Source organism: Vipera ursinii, assembly GCF_947247035.1.
Source record: "Vipera ursinii genome assembly, chromosome: 5".
Taxonomy (NCBI): domain Eukaryota; kingdom Metazoa; phylum Chordata; class Lepidosauria; order Squamata; family Viperidae; genus Vipera; species Vipera ursinii.
In genome coordinates this window covers 56,014,204-56,038,464 of record NC_139518.1, presented here as the reverse complement: position 1 = coordinate 56,038,464, position 24,261 = coordinate 56,014,204, and the positions used below count along the sequence as shown (strand labels likewise).

The window sequence follows — 24,261 nt, the reverse complement described above, 5'->3', positions numbered from 1 at the left end:
ATGTCACGTGACGTCACGAGTTTGACATGTCTGAAATAACAGAATGCAGCATTGCATATTCTCTAAACCAGTGTTTCTAAACTTTGGCTACTTGAAGCTGTGTGGAGTTCAGCTCCCAGAATTCCCCAGCCAGCCATGCTCTAAACCAAATGTTCAGCCATTTTTTTTCCTTACCAATGGCAAAGCCAACTCCAAAATTTGGTACTATAAGTCCATATATGTTTTTAGCAAATGGTACCTGGAAGTAAAAGAAACAAAATGAAGTATCAAAGTGTTGTTATTAGATGTGTTTTTCATTAGATGAGCAGACAATTTCTATCAGCTTGAGGGCTATGCCAGTTTTGCATGGCACATGCCTCTTAACATTTCCAGCCGCAACTTTTTGGCACCACCTACTTGGTAGAGCCCCAAACAGCAAGCCGGTGAGGCCAACTTCCCAGACCCCTGCATTAAATTTATTAAGATTAAGTGTACACGTATGTTTGATATAAGATTCAAATAGTATATGGATAAAGTTTTAGCTTTAAAGATGGTGTACAGATTTTAGTGACACCAGTTACATAGTTACATAATTTTCAGCTATGAGATTTGGAGCATGAATAAATGGAATTTATTCAATAGAATTCAAGTCTATCTAGTTGGGTTTATATATGAGAAAGCAACATCATTATAAAAATTCGTAGCATTACATTAAAAGATAGGGTAATACTAAAGTTCAGAAAAATGTAAACTAAAAATGTTAATGAAGGCAAGATTTCTAAGTGTTCCTGACACAAATTAAAAGAATAATAGAATCAAGAAGGTATAGCTCATTTTCTATAATTATTTTTCTCATGAATGAGTGCAAGAAAATGAATTGGCTACATTTTGAGATGTAAAAGAATATTTCACTGGAAATGCTGTAATCATTTGTTTGCCAAGATAAAAAGTGAATGACAAAAAGATACAGTAATGAATATTACATGCAAATAGCAGTATTTATATATTTTTAAAGATTATATATTTAAATTGGTTTACAACCAGGAATGTGCATTTTAAAAACCTGCAGTAGGAAAATATACACAGAAAAGATAAGTGCTAGAGGATCTACACTGAAAAAATATTGGACAATTTATTCAAGTGCACAATTGTTATGTATATTAGGGGAAAATATTCCAGTTTGTTGTAAAAAACCCATAAAAATAATTTTAAACAATTTTACAGCTTATAAAATGTGTGAACTAAGCTGCTACAGTTTATTCAATAATACATGATTAAAACAAATCAAAGTTGAAAGTAAAAAGCTAAATTAAACTTAAATTTTCAAGCAGCCCCCTCCCACCCAATTGTTATGAGCTACAGGTAGTCTTCAACTTACAAGAGTTCATTTACTGACTGTTTTAAGTTACAATGGCATTGAAAAAAGTGACATCACTATTTTTCACATTTATGAAATGTTTCAGTATCCCATGGTCATGATTAAAATTCAGCTGCTTGGCAACTGGCTCATATTTATAATATTTGCAGAGTCTGGGGTCATGTGATCACTTTTTGTGACCTTCTGACAAGCAAAGTCAAGGGGGAAGCCAGACTCACTTAACAACTCTGTTACTAAGTGAACAATAGCAGTGATTCGCTTAACAACAGTGGCAAGACAGGTCATAAAAGGGGACAAAACTCCCTTAACAATTGTCTTGCTCAGTCGTGATTGTAAGTCAAGGACTACCTGTATTTAGATCTGACTAAATGCAGGATATTGCTTCCTACTTCACTGTTTCACACAACAAAAGAACAAAGCAGAACAATTGGATTTTTTGCAGTAACAACTTTTACTCACACACAAAACGCTTATTCCCACTATTATCATCCCAATTAGGGCACAAAGCCACCTATGGAAGGAGAAATATTATCTTTTAGCCATCCAGAAACACAGACACCAAATGTACTTTCCTGAAGTAATACATAGTAGCTAACAGCACTATATGACTTTAAAATAAAATTACTTATTATTATGAATGCATCAGAATGCTTTCATTAGTAATTAAGAAAGAAGCAAACATTTAGAACATGTTGTCCATGAATTCAGTGTTTAAACTTAGCCTACCTTCCCATTTTGTGTGCAAGGCCCCCAAAAAGATTTGTTCCAATCAGATAAGAGATACTGGCTGGAATGAAAGCAACGCCTGAAAAATATGAACGAGTGTCTTATCAACATTGCTTTCAGTGAAGCAAAGGAAAAACTAATACCTTTAGACACAGCCAATTTTATTAGAACACATCTAATGAAGGTCCACGGTCTGAACCAAATAAAATAAAATACCCTTTAATATCCGGGTTACTTCAAGTCTTTTATAATCTCATACAAGACAATCTATCAGATTTAAACTATAATTATATTTTCAAAAGTGTTCTCCTAAATTCATGGTCCTCTGTAGGTGAAGGGGTATATAGAACAAAAAAAAATAAGACATATTAATGAGTGTCAATAAATTTTGTTAAAAGGTGAATTAAACTGAAAAGTAAGAAATAATTTACTAATAACTGATTTTCCCCCCTAGAATTAGATTATAAATAACTCTATAATATTTAGAAATCCAAGTTTATAAAACACAAAATAAGTTATGGAGAATATGGATATCAGTCCATTGTTGCTATATAATGTAACAATACTTGTTACTGGCAACAAGGGAGAATGTTATTCTATTGATCACATCCTACTTGTAGGATTTCCTATTCATTCACTATAAACAGAATACTGGACTTGATAGGCCTTTGGTCTGAATCAGCAGGGTTTTCTTTAGTAGCCCTGTTAAATCAGGCCACGGTTTGTTTTATTAAACAAGTACTTTTAGGGATGCATCCAGAAACCCTATCCCTCTCTTTTTCTTGTGGCCCTATAACTGACATTGGTATCCCCGAATTTATTTTTTTTATTTTTTTTTAATTCCACTTATATCCCGCCCTTCTCTGAAGACTCAGGGCGGCTTACAAGCTTAGCAGTAGCCTTCATTCTATGTATATGCCTGCTTGTTAGGGCTTTCACACACACCCCAAGCGGCATTATTACAAAGTCAGCTTATTGCCCCCAACAATCTGGGTCCTCATTTTACCTACCTGGGAAGGATGGAAGGCTGAGTCAACCTTGAGCCTGGTGGGACGCGAACCTGCACTAATTGCAGGCAGCTGGCGTTACTTAAGGAGGCATTAGCCCACTGCTCCACCAAGGCTCTTTATTTAGAGGTAACATGTATGTTCAATGCTTGATGAATGTATCCATCCTCCTTTTAAAGCCATGCAAGTTAGTGACTGTAACTTTGCCTTATGGTAATAAATCCCACATGTTAACTATGCATTCTATTAAAAGGTAATTTCGTATGCCCATTCTAAATCTCATTCCAATCAGCTGGGCCCTGGTCCTAATGTTTTGAGAAAGGGAGAAAAAAATATTATTGTTCTCTTTCTACATGGTATGCATGATTTCATATATGTCATTCATATCCTTTCTCTGTTGCCATTTTTCTAAACAAAAGACTCCTAAAAATGGTAGCCTTTTCTCACAGGGAAAGTTTTCTGAGCAGTTGGTTATTCTCTTTTACACTTTTTTCTCCTATTTTTTTTCTTTTCCGAAATGGTGACCAATACACAGTATTCCAGATGCATCATACCATACATCTGCAAACTTTTTTATTTTTTTATCTTTTGTTTTTCAAAAATACAAGGAAAATACCAAGATAACTATAATAAATTTAAACTGAACAATCTACACAAATAAAAATGATTAAAAAAACAAGAAAGAGAAAAAAAGGAGGGGAAAGAAAATGAACATATTCTATTTTATATATTACATTTAGTCACTGGTTTGCAAATATACCATATGGTGTTACAATCAGTTACAAAATATTTTTGTAATAACATCTATGCCAGAAAAAGAACACATTGCTTCATTGATTGTTTAGAATAACAAATACTGCCTTTTCAAGAATAGATATGATGCAAACCCTTGATATCTGGAACATTATCACTTTTTCAATTTCTCAGTATTATTATTTTAGTCACCTTATCATGCATGGTCATCAAATTCCACACAGTCAGATTTCAAATCTCTGTATATAATTCAACAGTAAACCAGCATATTTAACATTAAACATTTCTGTATTTATATCTTTATATCTTTATATATAAGAATATAAGAAGTTCGAAATGAACCTTGGTGGAGCAGTGGGCTAATGCCTCCTTAAGTAACGCCAGCTGCCTGCAATTAGTGCAGGTTCCCATCCCACCAGGCTCAAGGTTGACTCAGCCTTCCATCCTTCCGAGGTAGGTAAAATGAGGACCCAGATTGTTGGGGGCAATTAAGCTGACTTTGTAATAATGCCGCTTGGGTGTGTGTGTGTGAAAGCCCTAACAAGCAGGCATATACATAGAATGAAGGCTACTGCTAAGCTTGTAAGCCGCCCTGAGTCTTCGGAGAAGGGCGGGATATAAATGGAATTAAAATAAATTAAAATAAATCTCAGCCTCCCAAATTCTTTATTAGCAATTTGAATAATTTACATATATATATACAGGGAGTGCAGAATTATTAGGCAAATGAGTATTTTGACCACATCATCCTCTTTATGCATGTTGTCTTACTCCAAGCTGTATAGGCTCGAAAGCCTACTACCAATTAAGCATATTAGGTGATGTGCATCTCTGTAATGAGAAGGGGTGTGGTCTAATGACATCAACACCCTGTATCAGGTGTGCATAATTATTAGGCAACTTCCTTTCCTTTGGCAAAATGGGTCAAAAGAAGGACTTGACAGGCTCAGAAAAGTCAAAAATAGTGAGATATCTTGCAGAGGGATGCAGCACTCTTAAAATTGCAAAGCTTCTGAAGCGTGATCATCGAACAATCAAGCGTTTCATTCAAAATAGTCAACAGGGTCGCAAGAAGCGTGTGGAGAAACCAAGGCGCAAAATAACTGCCCATGAACTGAGAAAAGTCAAGCGTGCAGCTGCCAAGATGCCACTTGCCACCAGTTTGGCCATATTTCAGAGCTGCAACATCACTGGAGTGCCCAAAAGCACAAGGTATGCAATACTCAGAGACATGGCCAAGGTAAGAAAGGCTGAAAGACGACCACCACTGAACAAGACACACAAGCTGAAACGTCAAGACTGGGCCAAGAAATATCTCAAGACTGATTTTTCTAAGGTTTTATGGACTGATGAAATGAGAGTGAGTCTTGATGGGCCAGATGGATGGGCCCGTGGCTGGATTGGTAAAGGGCAGAGAGCTCCAGTCCGACTCAGACGCCAGCAAGGTGGAGGTGGAGTACTGGTTTGGGCTGGTATCATCAAAGATGAGCTTGTGGGGCCTTTTCGGGTTGAGGATGGAGTCAAGCTCAACTCCCAGTCCTACTGCCAGTTTCTGGAAGACACCTTCTTCAAGCAGTGGTACAGGAAGAAGTCTGCATCCTTCAAGAAAAACATGATTTTCATGCAGGACAATGCTCCATCACACGCGTCCAAGTACTCCACAGCGTGGCTGGCAAGAAAGGGTATAAAAGAAGGAAATCTAATGACATGGCCTCCTTGTTCACCTGATCTGAACCCCATTGAGAACCTGTGGTCCATCATCAAATGTGAGATTTACAAGGAGGGAAAACAGTACACCTCTCTGAACAGTGTCTGGGAGGCTGTGGTTGCTGCTGCACGCAATGTTGATGGTGAACAGATCAAAACACTGACAGAATCCATGGATGGCAGGCTTTTGAGTGTCCTTGCAAAGAAAGGTGGCTATATTGGTCACTGATTTGTTTTTGTTATGTTTTTGAATGTCAGAAATGTATATTTGTGAATGTTGAGATGTTATATTGGTTTCACTGGTAAAAATAAATAATTGAAATGGGTATATATTTGTTTTTTGTTAAGTTGCCTAATAATTATGCACAGTAATAGTCACCTGCACACACAGATATCCCCCTAAAATAGCTATAACTAAAAACAAACTAAAAACTACTTCCAAAAATATTCAGCTTTGATATTAATGAGTTTTTTGGGTTCATTGAGAACATGGTTGTTGTTCAATAATAAAATTAATCCTCAAAAATACAACTTGCCTAATAATTCTGCACTCCCTGTATATATATACCGTATATATATATATACCGTATATATATACCGTATATATATACCATATATATATATATATATATATATATATATATATATATATATATATATATATATATATATATATATATATATACTGTATATATATATATATACTGTATGTGTGTGTGTATATATATATATATATATATATATATATATATATATATATATATAAATGCTAGTCTTGAAAAATGTCAACAATTCACTGGACCACACCATATGATCAATTGCTCAGTTAAGATATAGATTCTGTGCAGCAACTTTGAAAAAGTCAAATGCCTTTTATAAAGATCCCTAGCATAGAATTGCTTTTTTAAAGTTGTTGTACAGTAAACATCTTAACTCAGCAATGGTCAGACCATTACCTCCTGAGGCTAGTTTTCCGTCATGCCATCCCCCGCCGCTGGGCGGCGGAGCCGACCAGGTGGTTCCGCCCCAGGCGCCTAATGGACCCAGATCGGTTCCAGAGGGCGCTTGGGCCTATACCTATCACCCTTACCCACAGCCCAGTCGATGCCCTGGTGGAGGCCTGGGAAACGGCAGCCACCAGGGCACTCGACTGTGTTGTACCCATGCGACCTCTGACCCGACGCAGATCCCGTTGGGCCCCATGGTTCTCCGTGGAGCTCCGGGAGATGAAGCGTCGGAGACGAGGTCTAGAGAGCGGTTGGAGATCCAGCCGATCCGAATCCGACCGATTGCAGTTAAGAACCTTTATAAGGTCTTATCTTGCCGCGATAAGGACGGCGAAGTCTAACTACTTTGCCGCCCTTGTCGCGTCCGCAGATAATCGCCCGGCCGCCCTGTTTAGGGTGACTCGCTCCCTCCTTAACCAGGAGGTGAGAGAGGATCCCTTGCAGGGACGAGCCGAGGAGTTTAGTCATCATCTGGTGGACAAAATCGCTCGGATCCGGACCGGCTTGGACTCTGACTGGGCAGAGTCTAATGTGGAGGAATCAGGCGGTCTTGAGCACGTTATCTGGACTGAGTTCGACCCTGTTTCCCCTGATGATGTGGACAGGATCATGGGGAGACTGAGCACCACCACCTGTTTGTTGGATCCGTGCCCCTCCTGGCTAGTTTATGCGGCTCGGGAGGGAACACGAGGCTGGTTCCATGCAGTAATAACTGCTTCTTTGAAGGAGGGTGTCTTTCCTGCCGCCTTGAAGGAGGCGGTGGTGAGGCCCCTTCTCAAGAAGCCTGCTTTGGACCCGGCTGTTTTAAACAACTATCGTCCAGTCTCCAACCTTCGCTTTCTGGCGAAGGTTGTTGAGAGTGTGGTGGCGCACCAGCTCCCTCTGTTCCTGGAGGAAACTGATTATCTGGACCCGTACCAATCGGGCTTCAGGCCCGGACACAGCACGGAGACGGCATTGGTCGCGCTGGTGAATGATCTCTGGAGGGCCAGGGACAGGGGTTGCTCCTCTGTCCTGATCCTGTTAGATCTCTCAGCGGCGTTCGATACCATCGACCATGGTATCTTGCTGCGGCGTCTCAGGAGGCTGGGAGTGGGAGGCACCGTTTTACGGTGGTTCTCCTCCTACCTCCAGGGCCGCTCGCAGTCGGTGTTGACAGGAGGGCAGAGATCCGCCCCGAGGTCTCTCATTTGTGGAGTTCCTCAGGGGTCGGTTCTCTCGCCCCTCCTGTTCAACATCTATATGAAGCCGCTGGGCGAGATCATTCGTGGTTTTGGGGTGGGGTATCACCAGTACGCTGATGATACCCAACTTTTTCTTTCCACCCCAAACCAACCCAGTGATGCCCTCTCCGTGATGTCCCGGTGCCTGGAGGCGGTTCAGGTCTGGATGGGGAGAAACAGGCTTCGTCTCAATCCCGCCAAGACTGAGTGGCTGTGCATATCGGCATCTCGGGTTAACCAAGTTATTCCACCTTTAATGATGGGGGGTGAGGTGTTACCCCCCGTTGATAGGGCTCGCAACCTGGGCGTCCTCCTGGATGCACGGCTCAATTTTGAAGATCATATAGGAGCCGTGACCAGGGGGGCTTTTGCACAGGTTCGCCTGGTGCGCCAGTTGCGTCCCTATCTGGACCGAGACGCCCTACGCACAGTTACTCATGCGCTTGTGACCTCCCGCTTGGACTACTGTAACGCTCTCTACATGGGGCTGCCCTTGAAGACCACACGGAGGCTTCAACTGGTGCAGAATGCGGCCGCGCGAGTTGTAATGGGGGTCTCCCGATACTCCCATGTAACACCTCTACTCCGCGAGCTGCATTGGCTTCCGGTTGCCCTCCGTGTGAAATTCAAGGTGCTGGTTATTACCTATAAAGCCCTACATGGCCTGGGTCCGGGTTATTTGAGGGAACACCTGCTGCCGGCATCAAATGCCCTTCGCCCAGTGCGCTCCCACAGGGAGGGTCTGCTCAGGGTTCCGCCGGTGAGAGATTGCCGGCGGGTGACGCCCAGGGATAGGGCCTTCTCAGTGGGAGCGCCTGCCCTCTGGAACCAGCTGCCGGTGGAGCTGAGAACTGCCCCTGACCTCCGATCATTCCGCAGGGGCCTGAAGACCTGGCTCTTTGAGCTCTCGGGCCCAGGCTGAGGAGAAATTTTTAATTGGGGTTTTAATTGTGTACAGGGTCAATTTAATATTTTTTAATTCGGTTTTAACTTTTGTATGTTGGATTTTAATTCCCTGTAAACCGCCCTGAGTCCTCAGGGAAAGGGCGGTATATAAATGTAACTAAATAAATAAATAAATAAATTAAGGAGATCTGTCTTTGTTCAAACCCTAATTGTTCAAAATATTTGAAATTCCCATTTTAGGAAAGCCAAAATGAATCTGTTTAGGTTTGGACAAGGTTAGGTTGAAAGGCTTTGGTTAGGTTGAAAGGCTTTGGTTCTGACTCTGAGTTTGCCTTTTTATAAAGCTATCTTTTGTGACCCTGAGAACTACAATCAATTGATATTCCATCTGTGTATATAAGGGCTTTGGGGTCCCAAAATGCATCATTTCATACAAGTCTATGAAGACTCTCAATCATCTAGGTCATCCACTTGTCCCAAAGTGCTTTTCCCAGAAACACAATCTTGCCTTTTTCTTTGAAAATGTTTTGCTTCTCATCAGAGAAGCTTCTTCAGTTTCTGCTCCTCCTCCTTCAGAGGTTAAGAAGCTTTTTGGATGAGAAGCAAAATGTTTTCAAAGCAAACACAAAACAAAAAAGTCCAGTTGCCTTTTGGAAAAAGCACTGTTGGGTCATCATTTCATATACATAAATTGATCTGCATTTATCACTTGATTGATCAGTCACCTATTTAAAGAGCTCATTCTGGATTTCTTCACAATCACTCTTGGTACTGTGAACAGTTTGGTTTATCTGCTAATGGGGACAGATTAATAGCTCTGATTAATGCATTTAAAGCTTCTGTTCCCAAACAGATTCTTAAGGGATTCTATGTTTTAGTTCCCTCACTTAGAAAACTGTCCATTTATTCCTAATTTTTATTTTCTAAATAGTGAGCAATCCATAAATTATCCCATGACTAAGTTTACTAAAGTCTTTAATAAGGGACTTTTTCTGAGACGTCAGCTGGATAATATTAGCAAATGTGCTGCAGAACTGATAGGCTATTGTATTTAACAAACAGATCTCTATTTGTACAACCTTTTGAACAAGAAACAAAATAGAATCACGTCTGATGTAAGTGAGAATCCAGCAAAAGAAAGGTTGAACAGGAAAATAGGCTAGCTCAGGTTAAAAGGGAAAAAAAAAGTTCAAAGAAAATTTATCCAGTGCTTTCCTGTGGGAAAAGCATTCAGGCAGCAACTTGGAATAGCAATAGTATAGAGATTCATAGTGCTTCATAGTGCTTTACAGCACTGTCTGAGTGGTTTCCTAATGTCAGCATATTGCCCCCCTCCCCAACAATCTGGGTCCTCATTTTACCAATCTCAGAAGGATAGAAGGCTGAAACAGTCTTGAGCCAGTCAGGATCGAACTCCTGGCAGTTCTAACCACTGCGCCACCACGGCTCTTGTGGTGACTGCTCTACTCCAAGCTATTTTAGTCACATGGCCCAGAGTGGAACTATTATTCAGAAGTTAGGAAGAATTTGGTGTATATATAATTTTGCAAATGTAGTTAAATGTTATCTAATTCTATAGGAATTGTGGTGGCGCAGTGGTTAGAATGCAGTATTGCAGGCTAATTCAGCTCACTGCCAGAAGTTCAATCCTAACCAACTCAAGGTTGACTCAGCCTTCCATCTTTCTGAGGTCAGTAAAACGAGGACCCAGATTGTTGGGGGGAATACACTGACTCTGTAAACTGCTTAGAGAGAGCTGTAAAGCACTATGAATCAGTATGTAAGCCTGCCATTGCTATCTATTTCTAAGGGAATATTCCAATGTTCAGAAAACCTCCACTGAGTAAAGCTATTATGCAGGTGTAGCATACATTATGTAGCATTCCTATTTTTCTCTTTATAAGGAATGTGTACAGTACATCATGGACAATCTGCCACAGTTGGGCTCTTGCCTCAGGAAAACATGTTGCATTTACTCATATTTAATTTAATTTTTAATTTAATAACATTTATATACCGCCCTTCTCCCTGAGGACTCAGGGCGGTTCACAGGGCAGAATAAAATACCAAATACAAACATTAAAAAAAGATTAAACGGTTGCCCTAGTTAAAACAATAGGAGTACAATTCTAAAAACCCCAGGATAAAATTAAGAGACCAAAGATAAAACAACCCCACCGATCCCCATCAGGCTAGGCCAGCTTGTACAAACAAAAACGTCTTGAGATCGCGACGAAAGGAGCGAAGATCGGGCGCCATCCGGAGCTCTACCGGTAGCTGATTCCACAGCTCCGGAGCGCCCACAGAGAAGGATCTCCCCCTGGGGGCCACCAATCGACATTCTCTGATCGGTGGTACCCTGAGGAGGCCCTCTCTGTGGGAACGCACAGGGAGCTTGATGCCGGCAGCAGATGTTCCCTAAGGTACTCCGGCCCCATGCCATGGAGGGCTTTAAACACCGTTACCAGTACCTTGAATCTCACCCGGAAGATAACTGGCAACCAATGCAGCTCACGGAGCAGAGGTGTAACGTGGGAGTATCGGGAGACTCCCAACACAACTCTCGCGGCTGCATTCTGTACCAGTTGGAGCTTCCGGGTGGTCCTCAAGGGCAGCCCCATGTAGAGAGCGTTGCAGTAGTCCAGACGAGAGGACACGAGCGCATGAGTGACCGTGCACAAATCATCCCGGCTAAGATAGGGCCGCAACTGGCGCACCAGGCGAACCTGGGCGAAGGCCCCCCTAGTCACAGCTCCTATATGGTCTTCCAAGGTGAGCCGTGAATCTAGGAGGACTCCCAAGTTGCGAGCCCTATCTACGGGGGGTAATAGTTCACCCCCCATAGCCAGAGGTGGAATGTCCGAATAGACCCGGGATGAAGGGATGCAAAGCCACTCAGTCTTGTCGGGGTTGAGTTGAAGTCTGTTCCTCCCCATCCAGACCCGAACCGCCTCCAGGCAACGGGACATCACGTTGAGGGCATCACTGGGGTGGTTTGGGGTCGAAAAGAAAAGTTGGGTATCATCAGCGTACTGATGATACCCAACTCCAAAGCCACGAATGATCTCACCCAGCGGTTTCATGTAGATGTTGAACAGGAGAGGCGAGAGGACCGACCCCTGAGGAACTCCACAAATGAGAGACCTCGCGGTCGACCTCTGCCCCCCTGCCAACACCGACTGCGAACGTCCCTGGAGATAGGAGGAGAACCACTGTAAAACTGTGCCTCCCACTCCCAGTCCCCTGAGATGCCGCAGCAAGATACCATGGTCGATGGTATCGAAAGCCGCCGAGAGGTCTAATAGGACTAGAACAGAGGAATGCCCCCTGTCCCGAGCCCTCCAGAGATCATTCACCAGCGCGACCAATGCCGTCTCCGTGCTGTGCCCGGGCCTGAAACCCGATTGGTACGGGTCTAGATAATCCGCTTCATCCAGGACCAGAGGGAGCTGATGCGCCACCACACTCTCAACAACCTTCGCAAGAAAGCGAAGGTTGGAGACAGGACGAAAGTTGTTCAATACAGCTGGGTCCAAGGCAGGCCTCTTGAGGAGAGGCCTCACCACCGCCTCCTTCAAGACGGCGGGGAAGATACCCTCACTCAGAGAAGCCTATATAACTGCCTGGAACCAGCTGCGTGTCCTCTCCCGGGCTGCATAGACCAGCCAGGAAGGGCACGGGTCCAATAAACATGTTGTGGTGCTCAGCCTCCCCATGATCCTGTCCACTTCCTCCGGAGTCACAGAATCAAACTCCTCCCAGGTGATATCGACAAGACCGCCCGTGTCCTGATCGTCAGACTCTGCCCAGTCAGAGTCCAGACCGGTCCGAATCCGAGCGATTTTGTCCGACAGATGTTGGTTAAACTCCTCGGCACGACCCTGCAAGGGATCCTCCCTCACCTCCTGATTTAGGAGGGAGCGAGTCACCCTAAACAGGGCGGCCGGGCGATTATCTGCGGACGCGATAAGGGTGGCGAAGTAGTTAGACCTCGCTTCCCTTATCGCAGCGAGATAAGACCTAATGTAGGCTCTTAGTCGCAATCGGTCGGATTCGGATCGGCTGGACCTCCAACCGCTCTCTAGGCCCCGTCTCTGACGCTTCATCTCCCGGAGCTCCGCAGAGAACCATGGAGCTCGACGGGATCTGCACCGGGTCAGGGGCCGCAGGGGTACAACTCGTTCAAGAGCCTCAGTGGCCGTCCTTTCCCAGGCTTCCACTAAGGCATCTGCCGAGCTGTGAGCAAGGGAGGCAGGTGGGGACCCCAGCGCTGCCTGGAACCTCTGGGGATCCATTAAGCGTCTGGGGCGGTACCATTTAATTGGTTCCAAACACCCACGGCGGGGGGTGGCAAAATGGAAGACCAGCCGCAGGAGATGATGATCGGTCCATGACAGGGGCATAATAGTTGGAGAGCCCCCACCAAGATCATCTAACCACCGTCCAGACAAGAAAACTAGGTCAAGGGTGTGGCCTCCTTCATGAGTCGGTCCCAAAATTACTTGCGTCAGGTCCATGGCCGTCATGGAAGCCATGAACTCCCGAGCCAACTCAGATGATCCTCCCAGCGATGGTAGGTTGAAGTCCCCCAAAACTATAAGTTTCGGGAACTCAACCACCAGCCCAGAGAGGACATCGAGCAGCTCAGGCAGGGCTGCTGCTGCGTGACTAGGCGAAAGGTACACCAGCAGCAAGCCCAACTGCGCACCAGGGCCGCATCTCAAAAAGAGAGACTCACACCCGACTATCTGGGGAACGGTGGCCTCCCGTGGACACAAGGTCTCCCTCATAACAACAGCCACACCCCCACCCCTACCCTGAGCCCGAGGCCGGTGCAGCACCCGGAAACTTGGTGGGCAAAGATCAACCAGAGGAATGCCGCCCTCTGGGCCCAACCAAGTTTCCGTGATGCAAGCCAGGTCCGCCTGCTCACCCTCGACCAAGTCACGGACGAGAGGAGCCTTGTTAGCGACCGACCTGGCATTCAAGTACACCAGCCGGAGCTCAGGAGGCTGCACGTCCTCACTCCCGGGACCTCGGGGCGGAACCAGAGGGTCGGAGTGCCTCACCGCTTGTAAGCAGCGGAGAGGCCTTCCCTGAGATCGATACGGCCCTCTGTTCCTACACCTGCTGCCATTCCCTATCGTCGTGGGGATGGATAGTCCCACGACTGGCCCTGGAGCCCCAGAAGCAGCCGACCCCCGCTCCTCCCCCCCGCGATCCGCCTCAGCACTAGCCTGAACAGAGGTAGTTGGACTGCCCCCCTCGTCCGAACAACCAAGAAAAGAACCCTCCCTCCTCCCTAACCCCCAAAAAATTTTTGACAAAAAGCAAACCAAGGACCTCTTATTAGGTTTACGTCGGAGGCCCATAACCGTGCCCAGCCATCTCTCAGGATCCCAATAAATGGGCCCTTCCTCGAGATTGTACTCGGCTGGAAAGGCGGGCCGCCTCCAGGAAGGGGGAGCACCCCTGAGGGCGAGCAAGTCCGTAGAGGAGTACCTAAGACAAGGCATAAGAGCAGTCCAGATATAGGCAGTCCATAGTCAATTAATTTAAGGAGGGACCAAACAGAGAGCAAATAGGTGTCCCGAGCTTCCACCCAGCCACTGCCACTCAGCTGGGTGCCACCCCAGGACAGGCCAACCACCGTCCTCTCACGACAGTTGGAGAGCCTATTCCTGGGGGAATGGTCCGAAACATCCATCCTGGGTACAGCATGTCCCCTAGAGCTCTCACCTCTAGGGGCAGCAGATGTAAGTTCAAGCCACCCTCTCACGGTGGCTAGTACCCAGGGAACTCTGAATCCTTTGGGGACGATATGTGAATGGCAATAAACAACAGTCCGAAGGCAGGGATGTGATAGTATATTACACCATCAAAGGGGGAAGGCCTTCATTTCAGTTTTTCATAAACAGCAGCTAAGTCACCCAAATGAAGCAGCATGACTAGTTCCCTCTCCTAAGCATGGCATTGCAAAGCATTGTAAAAGGGACTGCTTTTATTCCACAGAATCCACAAATATCTGGTTTCATTAAATATCTGATAAAATGGGGCACCCCTTTGAAATTCTGCACAGTCTCATGCTTTCCAATGCATAATGCATAAGGTACGAGAAGTCTGATAATCATTCTATTGGCTAAATACAGATTTCAAAAATAAAAACTGAACATGTATGATTAACAATTTTGAGAAGGCAATCACATACACTTAGGATCAAAAATAAAATAGCTAAGATTTTGCTGCAATTTACCCAGTTGCCATTTGCTTGAACACATTGTCTCCATCATCCAAATGGGTAAAGCTGGTTCCAGCATAGCAATTGCCATATTTGCAAAACATATTGCTCCTGGAAAAGAAATGAAAAATAGATTTCTGGAATTATTTCACTTAAATTCTAATCAATACCTGGAAAGAGCTACGCTGACATGAAAAAATGCAGTTTGAAGAGTTGCTTGTCAAATGTACAACAATGATTATATTTAAATTGCTAGGATAGGGAAAACATTTAATCCTGTAATTTCATAAAAGTTCCACTCCTTCAAAAATGAGACAATAAGCAGCACACTATGTCAAAGACATGGAGTACAATGTGTTATGATGTTTAGAAAATATTTTAAATCTAGCAGAGGCAATGCACAACTTTTAATACAAATAGTTTTGCTATTACTGACGCAATGATAACGTGCACATTTTTTAATAAAATATTTATATATGTATGTAATACTTCCAATTTTCAGATGGAAATTTTATTTGATACAATACTTGAGAATGAGCACAAGAAGGAAAACAAGGAAATAAAGTCTTGTTGATTATTTACCCCAAAATAAAACAGTAGCCACATTCCCTACAAGTAGATTCAAATATAGCAAGTGTGCTGCTATTTCTGATAGACTTTCTCTTACAGCACATTATGGAGCAATAAAGTTTTTTACATGAAAATCTTCATATTCTGTAACTTGGTCTTATACCACTCATGGGATGAGTTTTAAAACAGTTTATAGCATTTTGATAACAATAAAAACTTAACTGAAAACTCAGGTCGTGATGCCTTTTAAACCTTTACACTTCATTTAGTATATCATAGCTTTTGCCCAAGAAAAGGCTCTCTTATCACACAGTTCAGCAATAAAATGACCACTGCTGTCATTCTTTGTTCAAATATGCCAAATTGTATTAGGCTGTCTATTTAGTGTATCTTAAACCTTGATGTGCTCTCACCCATGTGCCTAAGGGCAAGGAACAAGAATCCAATTCGTTTCTTGTAAAGATGATGATGTTGTACCTAAGATATCAGAACTTGGGGAAAAAACTTTGCTTTTTTAAAGTTCTGATGTCTTCTTGCAGAAAAACAACAGCTCTGTCCTGTGAGACTGCAAAATTTTCTCAAGATTTTAAAATATTGTAATATTTTTTATTTTTATAAATTTGCTTAAAACATTGTTAATGTAAAATGATGTGGATGACAAGTACTCTGGCACCATGTTATACCATAAGGCAGGAGTCTTCAAACCTGGCCCTTTTATAACTTGTGGACTTCAACTCCCAGAATTCCTCAGCTGGCAATGCCAGCTGAGGAATTCTGGGAGTTGAAGTCCACAAGTCATAAAAGGGCCAGGTTTGAAGACCCCTGCCATAAGGCAAGGATGGTCAGTGACCATTTCCACATTTAAGAGTCCTCTTTTTTCTCCTTTTTTAATACTTGTATTCCAAACCTTAGCTAATATTTGCTTTTATAACTTATAGAGATCAACATAAACAATATTAGTATTAAATGTTGGAAGCTAATGTTGAATCATTTACTCCATAACAAGAGCATTAACTGAGAATCAGTTCTAAGGAAAAGTATTTGACATAAACACAGCCAGGGCTTTTTTTCTCATAGAACGCTCAGAACGGAGTTCCGGCACCTTTTTTGGATGGTACCTTGTAGCGTAGGCAAGGTGGGTTGTATGACATGTGTGAGTTCTGGCACCTTTTTCTTTTACAAAAAAAGCACTGAACACAGCTATACACACATCCCAATCTTAATGAGACATATTCACTAATGTAGAATGTCTTAATGAGACATATTCACTAATGTAGAATGACTATAAGCAACTTGATAAATAGCCAATAGGATTAAGCTTTCTAGTTCACTGAGGTAATACATTTTACCCCGAGTACATACCTGAATAATTTTCATTTCATAATATTTTGTTATGTCTGAATATGCCCTCATGCATCTATCTGAGATATCCAGATCTCTCACATTGTGTTGTTTTTTTCTATAAAGATAAGGCTATTCAAGAGAAAATAACACTACAGCCCAGTCTAAATTAGACTAAAATTGAAAATTAAACTTTATGATTAACATACAAACATAAATCCACTTGGGAAAATAGTTGGTTTCATTATAGTCTCAAACACCTCATTTCTTCCCACAGAAAAGGAGAAAGAGAATTTAGCTTTCCTTAGAATACATATGGTTTAAGAGGAATATAATTTGCCAAGTAAACCCAAAAACGATCCACAGGCTGAGGTTTGCTTGATTTACCAATCAATTTTGAATCAAAATGCTTCACACATAATCAAATTAGAAAGCTTTAAAAAGGGAACAAAATACCAGGAAGAGAGAATTGGGGCACTGGTGTTTTGCCCTCACGCTTCAATGATTTACAACTTGGCATTGCAACTTGGCATTCATATTTTTACACCTAATTATTATTTAAAATAACTCCTAGAGTAATTATTACCATGCAATATAATTCCTCCCCCAGGGATTTCCACACAAAAGAATAGAATAGAAAAGAGCTGGTAGGTACCTTGGAGGTCTTCTAATCCAGCCCAGTGCTCAAGCAGGAAAACCTATACCATCTCAGACAAGTGCCTAGCCTCTTTTTAAAAATCTTCAGTGATGGAGTGCCCATGATTCTGGGGGCAAGCTATTCCACTGGTTAATTGTTCTCACTGTCAGGAAGTTTTTCCTTAGTTCCAGGTTGGTTCACTCTCTGATCAGTTTCCAACCATTGTTTCTTGTCCTGCACTCTGGTGCTTTGGTGAATAACTTGATCCCATCTTCTTGGTGGCAGCCCCTCAAATGCTGGAATACTGATATCATGTCTCCCCTATTTCTTCTTTTCTTTAGACTAGTAGCCAAACCCTGCAGCCCTTCTTCATGTGTTTTAGTTTCCAGGCCTTGGATCATCTTAGTTGCTCTTCTCTGAATTTTTTCCAAACTCTCAACATCTTTTTTATGATATGGTGACCAAAATTGGCTGCAGTATTCTAGGTGTGGTCTTACTAGAGTTTTATAAAGTGGTACCAATGCCTTGCGTGATCTTGATTCTATGCCTCTGTTTATACAATCCAGGATTGTATTAGCTTTTTTGGCGGCTGCTGCACACTGCTGGCTCATAGTTAAGTGATCATCCACTAGGACTCCAAGGTCCCTCTTACAGTTACTGTTTTTAAGCCAGGTCTTGCCCATTCTGTACTTGTAACTTTGATTTTTTTATACTTAAATGTAAAACTTTGCTTTTCTCCACACTGAAACTCATTTTGTTGGATAGGGCCCATTGTTCAAGTTTGTCAAGATCTTTTTTGATCCTGAGTTTGTTTTTGGGGGTGTTGGCTACTCCTGCCAGTTTGGTGTCATCTGCAAATTTAATGAGTTCCCCCTCAATTCCCTCATCTAAGTCCTTGATGAAAATATTGAAGAGTACTGGGCCTAGGACAGAACCTTGTGGTACCCCACTGCTTACTTCTCTCCATGTGAATGTAGTGCCGTTGAGGACTACTCTTTGAGTACCGTTTGCCAGCCAGCTACAGATAAATCTGGTGGTAATGTTGTCTATTCCACTTTTTCTAGCTTACCAAGCAGTAGGTTGTGATCTACTTTATCAAGTAGACCACTGAACTAGATACTGAAGTCTAAGTATACTGTACTACGTCCACAGTATTTTGCTGATCTATTAGTTTAGTCACTTTGTCAAAGAATGAAATAAGATCGTTTGACATGATATGCTTTTAACAAACTCATGCTGGCTATTAGTTATAACTTTGTTTGCTTCTAGTTGTTTGCAGATCTGTTTTTTGATTATCTTTTCTAGGATCTTCCCAGGTATTGATGTTAAACTGATTGGTCTGTAGTTTCCTGGGTCTGTTTTTTTGCCTTTCTTGAAGATGGGAACCACATCAGCCCTTTTCCAATCCTCAGGTACTTCCCTTGTGCTCCAGGATTTTTAAAAGATATGGTGCAAAGGTACTGAGATAACATCTGCCAGCTCCTTCAGAACTCTGGGATGTAATCTGTCAGGCCCCGGTGATTTATATTCATCAAGGTCGGATAGGTGTTCTCTTACCATTTTCTTGCTTATTTTAATTTTTGTTTCGAATTTGTCTTTTGCAGTGGTTTTTTTTAATTTGTTGGGCTATGGTTTTTTTTGTGTGAAGACTGATGTAGAGTATGAGTTAAGCAGCTCTGCTTTCTCCCTGTTGTCTGTTATTTCCTTGCCATCTGTCTTTAGTGGACCTACAGTTTCCTTGACCTTTTTCTTTTCGTTAATATGTTGGAAGAAACTTTTTTTTATTATCCATGATTTTTGTTGCAAGTCTTTATTCGTTCTGAGCCTTTGCTTTCCTGACTTTATCTTTACATGTTCTGGCTGTCTGCTGATAATCAGCCTTAGTTATGTGCCTCTCTTTCCATTTTTGTATTTGTCCTTTTTGTCTTTCAGTTTGTCAGAGAGATCTTTGAGCAGCCATGCTGGTTTCTTCTTGAATCTCTTGTTTTTATTTTTCAGTCATATTGTGCTGGTCTGGGCTTTTATGATCGCATTTTTCAGAGTTTTCCACACTTCTTGAGTTGTTTTCTCCTTTAGGATTTTCATCCATGGGATCTTTCCTAGGTTCTCTCCGAGTTTGTTAAAGTCAGCTCTTTTGAAGTTCAAGACACTGGTTGGATTGTTTTCTGTTGCTAGTGTTTGCATTATATTAAGTTCCAGTATGATGTGGTTACTTTCGCCCAAGGTTCCGACAACTTCAACTCCCTTAATCACTACTTCTCTATCAGTTAGAATTAAGTCCAGTATAGCTTTACATCAAGTTCCCTCCTCCACCTTTTGGATGACGAAGTTGTCAGCTAGGTTGGTTAGGAATCTGTTTGATCTCCTGCTCGCTGCAAAGTTTGTCTCCCAGTTGATATTTGGATAGTTGAAGTCTCCCATTACTATTGTGGCATGCTTCCTACATACATTTGTTAACTGGTTGGCAAAGAGTTCATCTATTTCTTCTGACTGGTTGGGTGGCCTGTAATATACACCTATGGTAATGTCACTTTTTTTCTCTTTTATATTGACCCATATGCATTCTGGAGAGATTTTATCTTTGATCATGTGTGTTTCTATAGATATGTAGTGTTGTCTTACATATAGTGCAACTCCTCCTCTTTTTGTAGACCTGTTTCTTTTGAACAATTTATATCCATCCATCAGTCCATTCCATTCATGGGTTTTGTCCCACCAGGTTTCTGTAATACCAACTATGTCATACTCTCCCTTGTGTACTATTGCTTCTAGTTCACCCTGTTTGTTCCCAAGCTTTGAGCATTTGTATATAATCATTTAAGGCTTTTATGCCTGTCCATGGGTATGTTTCAGTTAATTGGTTCTGACAAATAAGGTTGGATTGCTTCTTCAAGCTAATGTTCAGCAAACAGAAACTCACATACTTTAGTTGTGTAGATGAAGCTAGTATTTGTGTGACAAGGTTGTAGGAAACAAAAAGGGAAGGCAGTAGAAAATATAAACAAAATCAAAGGAAATCACTGGAATGCTCTTGGAAGAGCTATGAATTATTACTGAGGATAGTAGACATCAGTTCATTTATTCAACCAGAGGTTTAACCCACTCCAGTAGTGCATATCTAATAGAATTCCACACAAGAAATATGATAAAGAATGTATATTTTTAAGTTTAATACAAGGGGAAAATAAGAAAACTGTAGGTTACAATTAAAATTAATGAATATTTCTTCCAAAAGAATCATGTTCCTTTAATTTAAATGATATTTAAGTATGTCTAGTTAAAATTTTCCAGCCTAGTTTTTCTAACACCAAAAAGCTCTTGGGAAGAGGCCAGCTGCATGTAAATCAACACTCAGAAGAATTAATTCAAAAACTTTTCAGTAGTATTTGACAAACACAACGATATAAAAAATTCAGTTTAGTATACTTTGAAAGGACATAATTGTGTATTGCTATCATGGCTGTAGTTTCCTAATTATTTAGTAAGTGGTATAATGGTTTTGTATGTCCTATTGCTCAAGGGGCCTAGCAATTTAGATACAAATTCTGTGCAACAAGGTAATGTTGTTATTCTCATTCACTCCACTTAAAATGTACACGTGTACAGCTGCACAAAATCTCCAGAAAAAAAAAGCTAAGGGCAGATAATTGGGACAAGTGACCAATCACTTCTTCAGGTCACCCTGAAGAAAACTGCACAACAGCAACAACAACAACATGAAAACAAAAAGCATAGAACAAAAAGGATAATTGTGAAGAAATAATGGGTTCTGGGGTTATCTAACTGAAGAGACCTAAAAATAGTATAAATCTGGGGCAGAGGAGGGTTTAAAAATTGGAAACGCAAAAAGAATATAACTAGTGCTTGCTGTTGTCAGAGAGAAAAATCAGAAACCAGGGTAGTAGGAAATACAATATCACTAAACTTCTCATTAAGGAACTCTTTAAGAAACACCAGAGAAAAAATAATGCTATACTAAATCTGACAACCATATAGAGAAGTTCATGAATGGTTCTATAAAGCTTTGTTGCATAAATTTTGCTACCTGGGATGTAGGATTTTCTTTGTGATTCCTAATTAGCATGAATAATTCTCTTGCCACTCACCAAATGTCCTGAACTCAATTCCACCTGAGTTTACCAAAGATAATTTTACTTTTTTTTAAAAAAAGGGCTGGAAATATTGCTAAGCACATTGATTTGTGCTTAGATTGTAAGCCGCCCTGAGTCTTCGGAGAAGGGCGGGAAATAAATGGGATTAAATAAATAAAAAAAGTAAATAAAATAGCACTAACTCTGAAATAAACTTTCTTCAAAAGTAAAAATAGTGATTAGCTGCAACACAGAACTTATCCGTGGGGGAGAAGGAGGAAGAGGGAGGAGGAGGAGGAGAAGGAGGAAGAAAAGAAGGAATAGCAGTGAAGGTAATAGGAGAGAGTATCTGGTTTTGAATGGTGAAATATTTTTTTTATTTCATTTTTCAAATGACCTCTCAAATTCAGAAAACAGCCATATACTTTAAAAACGCAACTATGTAAAAATTCAAAAATACCTGCAGCAATAAGAATGTATGGGTCTCTCAAGAGGGTCAGTAATGATGCTCCTTTTTGACTCTGTTAAAATAATAACAAAAGTGTTTTATAAAACGGGTGAAATACGCATTCTTTTAAAAAGTTATTCAAAGTACTTACTTCTGGCTGTATCTTAGATGGCTGTAAAACTAGCAATTGTATTGCTGCAAACACAAACAAAAAAGGAGCTTTTTACTCTTTAGTTTGTAATTAAACGATAACACTATAAATGAAACCATAAGTCCTAGACTTGCAACAGCTCATTTAGTGGCCATTCAAAGCTACAATGGCACTCTGAAAGAAGTGATTTATGACCATTTTTCACACAACCATTGCAACATCCCTAAGATCATGCCATCAAAATTCAGACGCCTGGCAACTGGCTCATATTTGTGACAGTCACAGAGGTCCCGGGGTCATGTGATCATGTTTTGCGACCCTCTGACAAGCAAAGTCAAGGCCAGATTCATTGAACAACTGGTTTGCTAACTTAACAATTATGATGATTTCCTTAACAATTATGATGATTTCCTTAATGATGATTCACTGTGGCAAGAAAATTCATGAAATGGGACAAAAGTCACTTTAAAAAAATGTCTCACTTAGCGACATAAATTTGGAGCTCAATTGTGGTTGTAGGTTGAGGACGACCTGTTTTTTGACTTACCTCCATCAAAAAGGGCCAATGCTGCTAACACCAGGAATGGGGCTGCCTTCCCAACAAATTCATACATTACACTTCCAAAAGGTGGACCCACTATGAAAAAAAAACACACCAAAGTCACATTTCTTCGTAAATATTTAGATTCTAGTAAAATATTTGGCCAAATATCAACAATGATGAAGGGCAATTCTATAAGTAGATAAATATTGTGTCTGCCATTTAGGTTAAAGGCTCATTTTTAATGGGAAAAGTTTAATCTAGAACGAGGCAGAGAAAGCACACAAGGCCATGGCATTGGGGATTCTTTCCAGCAGCTTAAAATGGCTGTTCTCTGGGTCATGTGAAGACAGAATATTTTATTTATTTATTTATTTATTTGTTTGTTTGTTTGTTTGTTTGTTTGTTTGTTTGGATTTATATACCGCCCCTCTCCCAAGGGACTCGGGGCAGTGTACAGGGCAATTAAAACACTGTGAACAACACATAATATACAAAAATTAAAATGAAATTAAACCAAATAGCCCTAAACAATAAAACACATTCTAAAATTTAAAAATTTTAAAATTTAAGATCTAAAATCCCAGTCCCTCAGTCCAGGCCGGCAAGTTCAAATAGCCAAGTCTTCAGGTCGCGGCGAAAAGAGTGAAAAGAGCGAAGGTCGGGAGCCATCCGGACCTCAACAGGAAGCTGATTCCAGAGGGCAGGCGCGCCCCCAGAGAATGCAGAGGTAGGCAACCTTGGCTCTTTTATGACTCGTGGACTTCAACTTCCAGAATTCCTGAGCCAGCCATGGCTCAGAAATTCTGGGAGTTGAAGTCCACGAGTCATAAAAGAGCCAAGGTTGCCTACCCCTGGACTAGGGGAAGGATGGATGCATTCAGAGCCACTGCCCAACCTAGCTCTCATACAGCAATTCAAAGGGGAATGTTCTTGATTTCCCCCCCCCCACAGCCATCAGCCCAATATGGCCCATTTTCAAACTTGATTTTTCTTCTACCCCAACACCCAATTTGGTCCATTCCATTCTATTTTTAAATAATTATCCTGCCATCGGGCAGTTCTTAATCCGTAATTTATTTTCAACATTCAATTGATTGAAAGGAATTAAAAAAAAGATCATTCTACTGGATCATTTGGGACATAGAGTAGCTGTTCCCAGAAATGCTTGCCTTATTGAGTGTGCAGTATGCCCATACTCCATATATTTTTCAATTATATATCAAATATAGCAGTAGATGATAAAAATTCAAGTATGTCTAGGCAACGATTGCTTTGCTAGTTGTTAAGTATCTAAAACTAGAAAATGGAAGGCAGACACAATTATATACCGTATTCAGTATATTGGCAACTCAGAGTCACTTTGGTATAATTATTAAGGCCCCAGGCTATAAACTGGGAAACTGTGAGTTCTAGTCCCACCTTAGGCACAAAATTAGTTAGGCGACTTTGGGCCTGTCACTTCCTCTCTGCCTGAGAAAAAGGCAATGGCAAACCATTTCTGAAAATGTTCCAAGAAACAGGGACTTGTCCAGGCAGTCGCCAGGAGTCAAAATTT

The 24,261-nt window shown here is 41.5% G+C and overlaps 1 protein-coding gene across 4 annotated transcripts in view; it reads right to left on the bottom strand.

The window, feature by feature from the left end:
* SLC18A2 (solute carrier family 18 member A2) overlaps nt 1-24,261 on the bottom strand; it is a 49,442-nt gene that overhangs the window by 9,163 nt on the left and 16,018 nt on the right. For all 4 annotated transcript variants that reach the window (XM_083363390.1, XM_083363389.1, XM_083363392.1 and 1 more), the window contains 7 exons: nt 22,710-22,799; nt 22,163-22,206; nt 22,024-22,084; nt 14,940-15,035; nt 2,084-2,162; nt 1,817-1,868; nt 175-238 (listed from right to left, as the gene is read on the bottom strand). In XM_083363390.1, the coding sequence (XP_083219516.1) occupies nt 175-238; nt 1,817-1,868; nt 2,084-2,162; nt 14,940-15,035; nt 22,024-22,084; nt 22,163-22,206; nt 22,710-22,799 (486 nt within the window). The remainder of the gene's footprint in view (nt 1-174; nt 239-1,816; nt 1,869-2,083; nt 2,163-14,939; nt 15,036-22,023; nt 22,085-22,162; nt 22,207-22,709; nt 22,800-24,261) is intronic.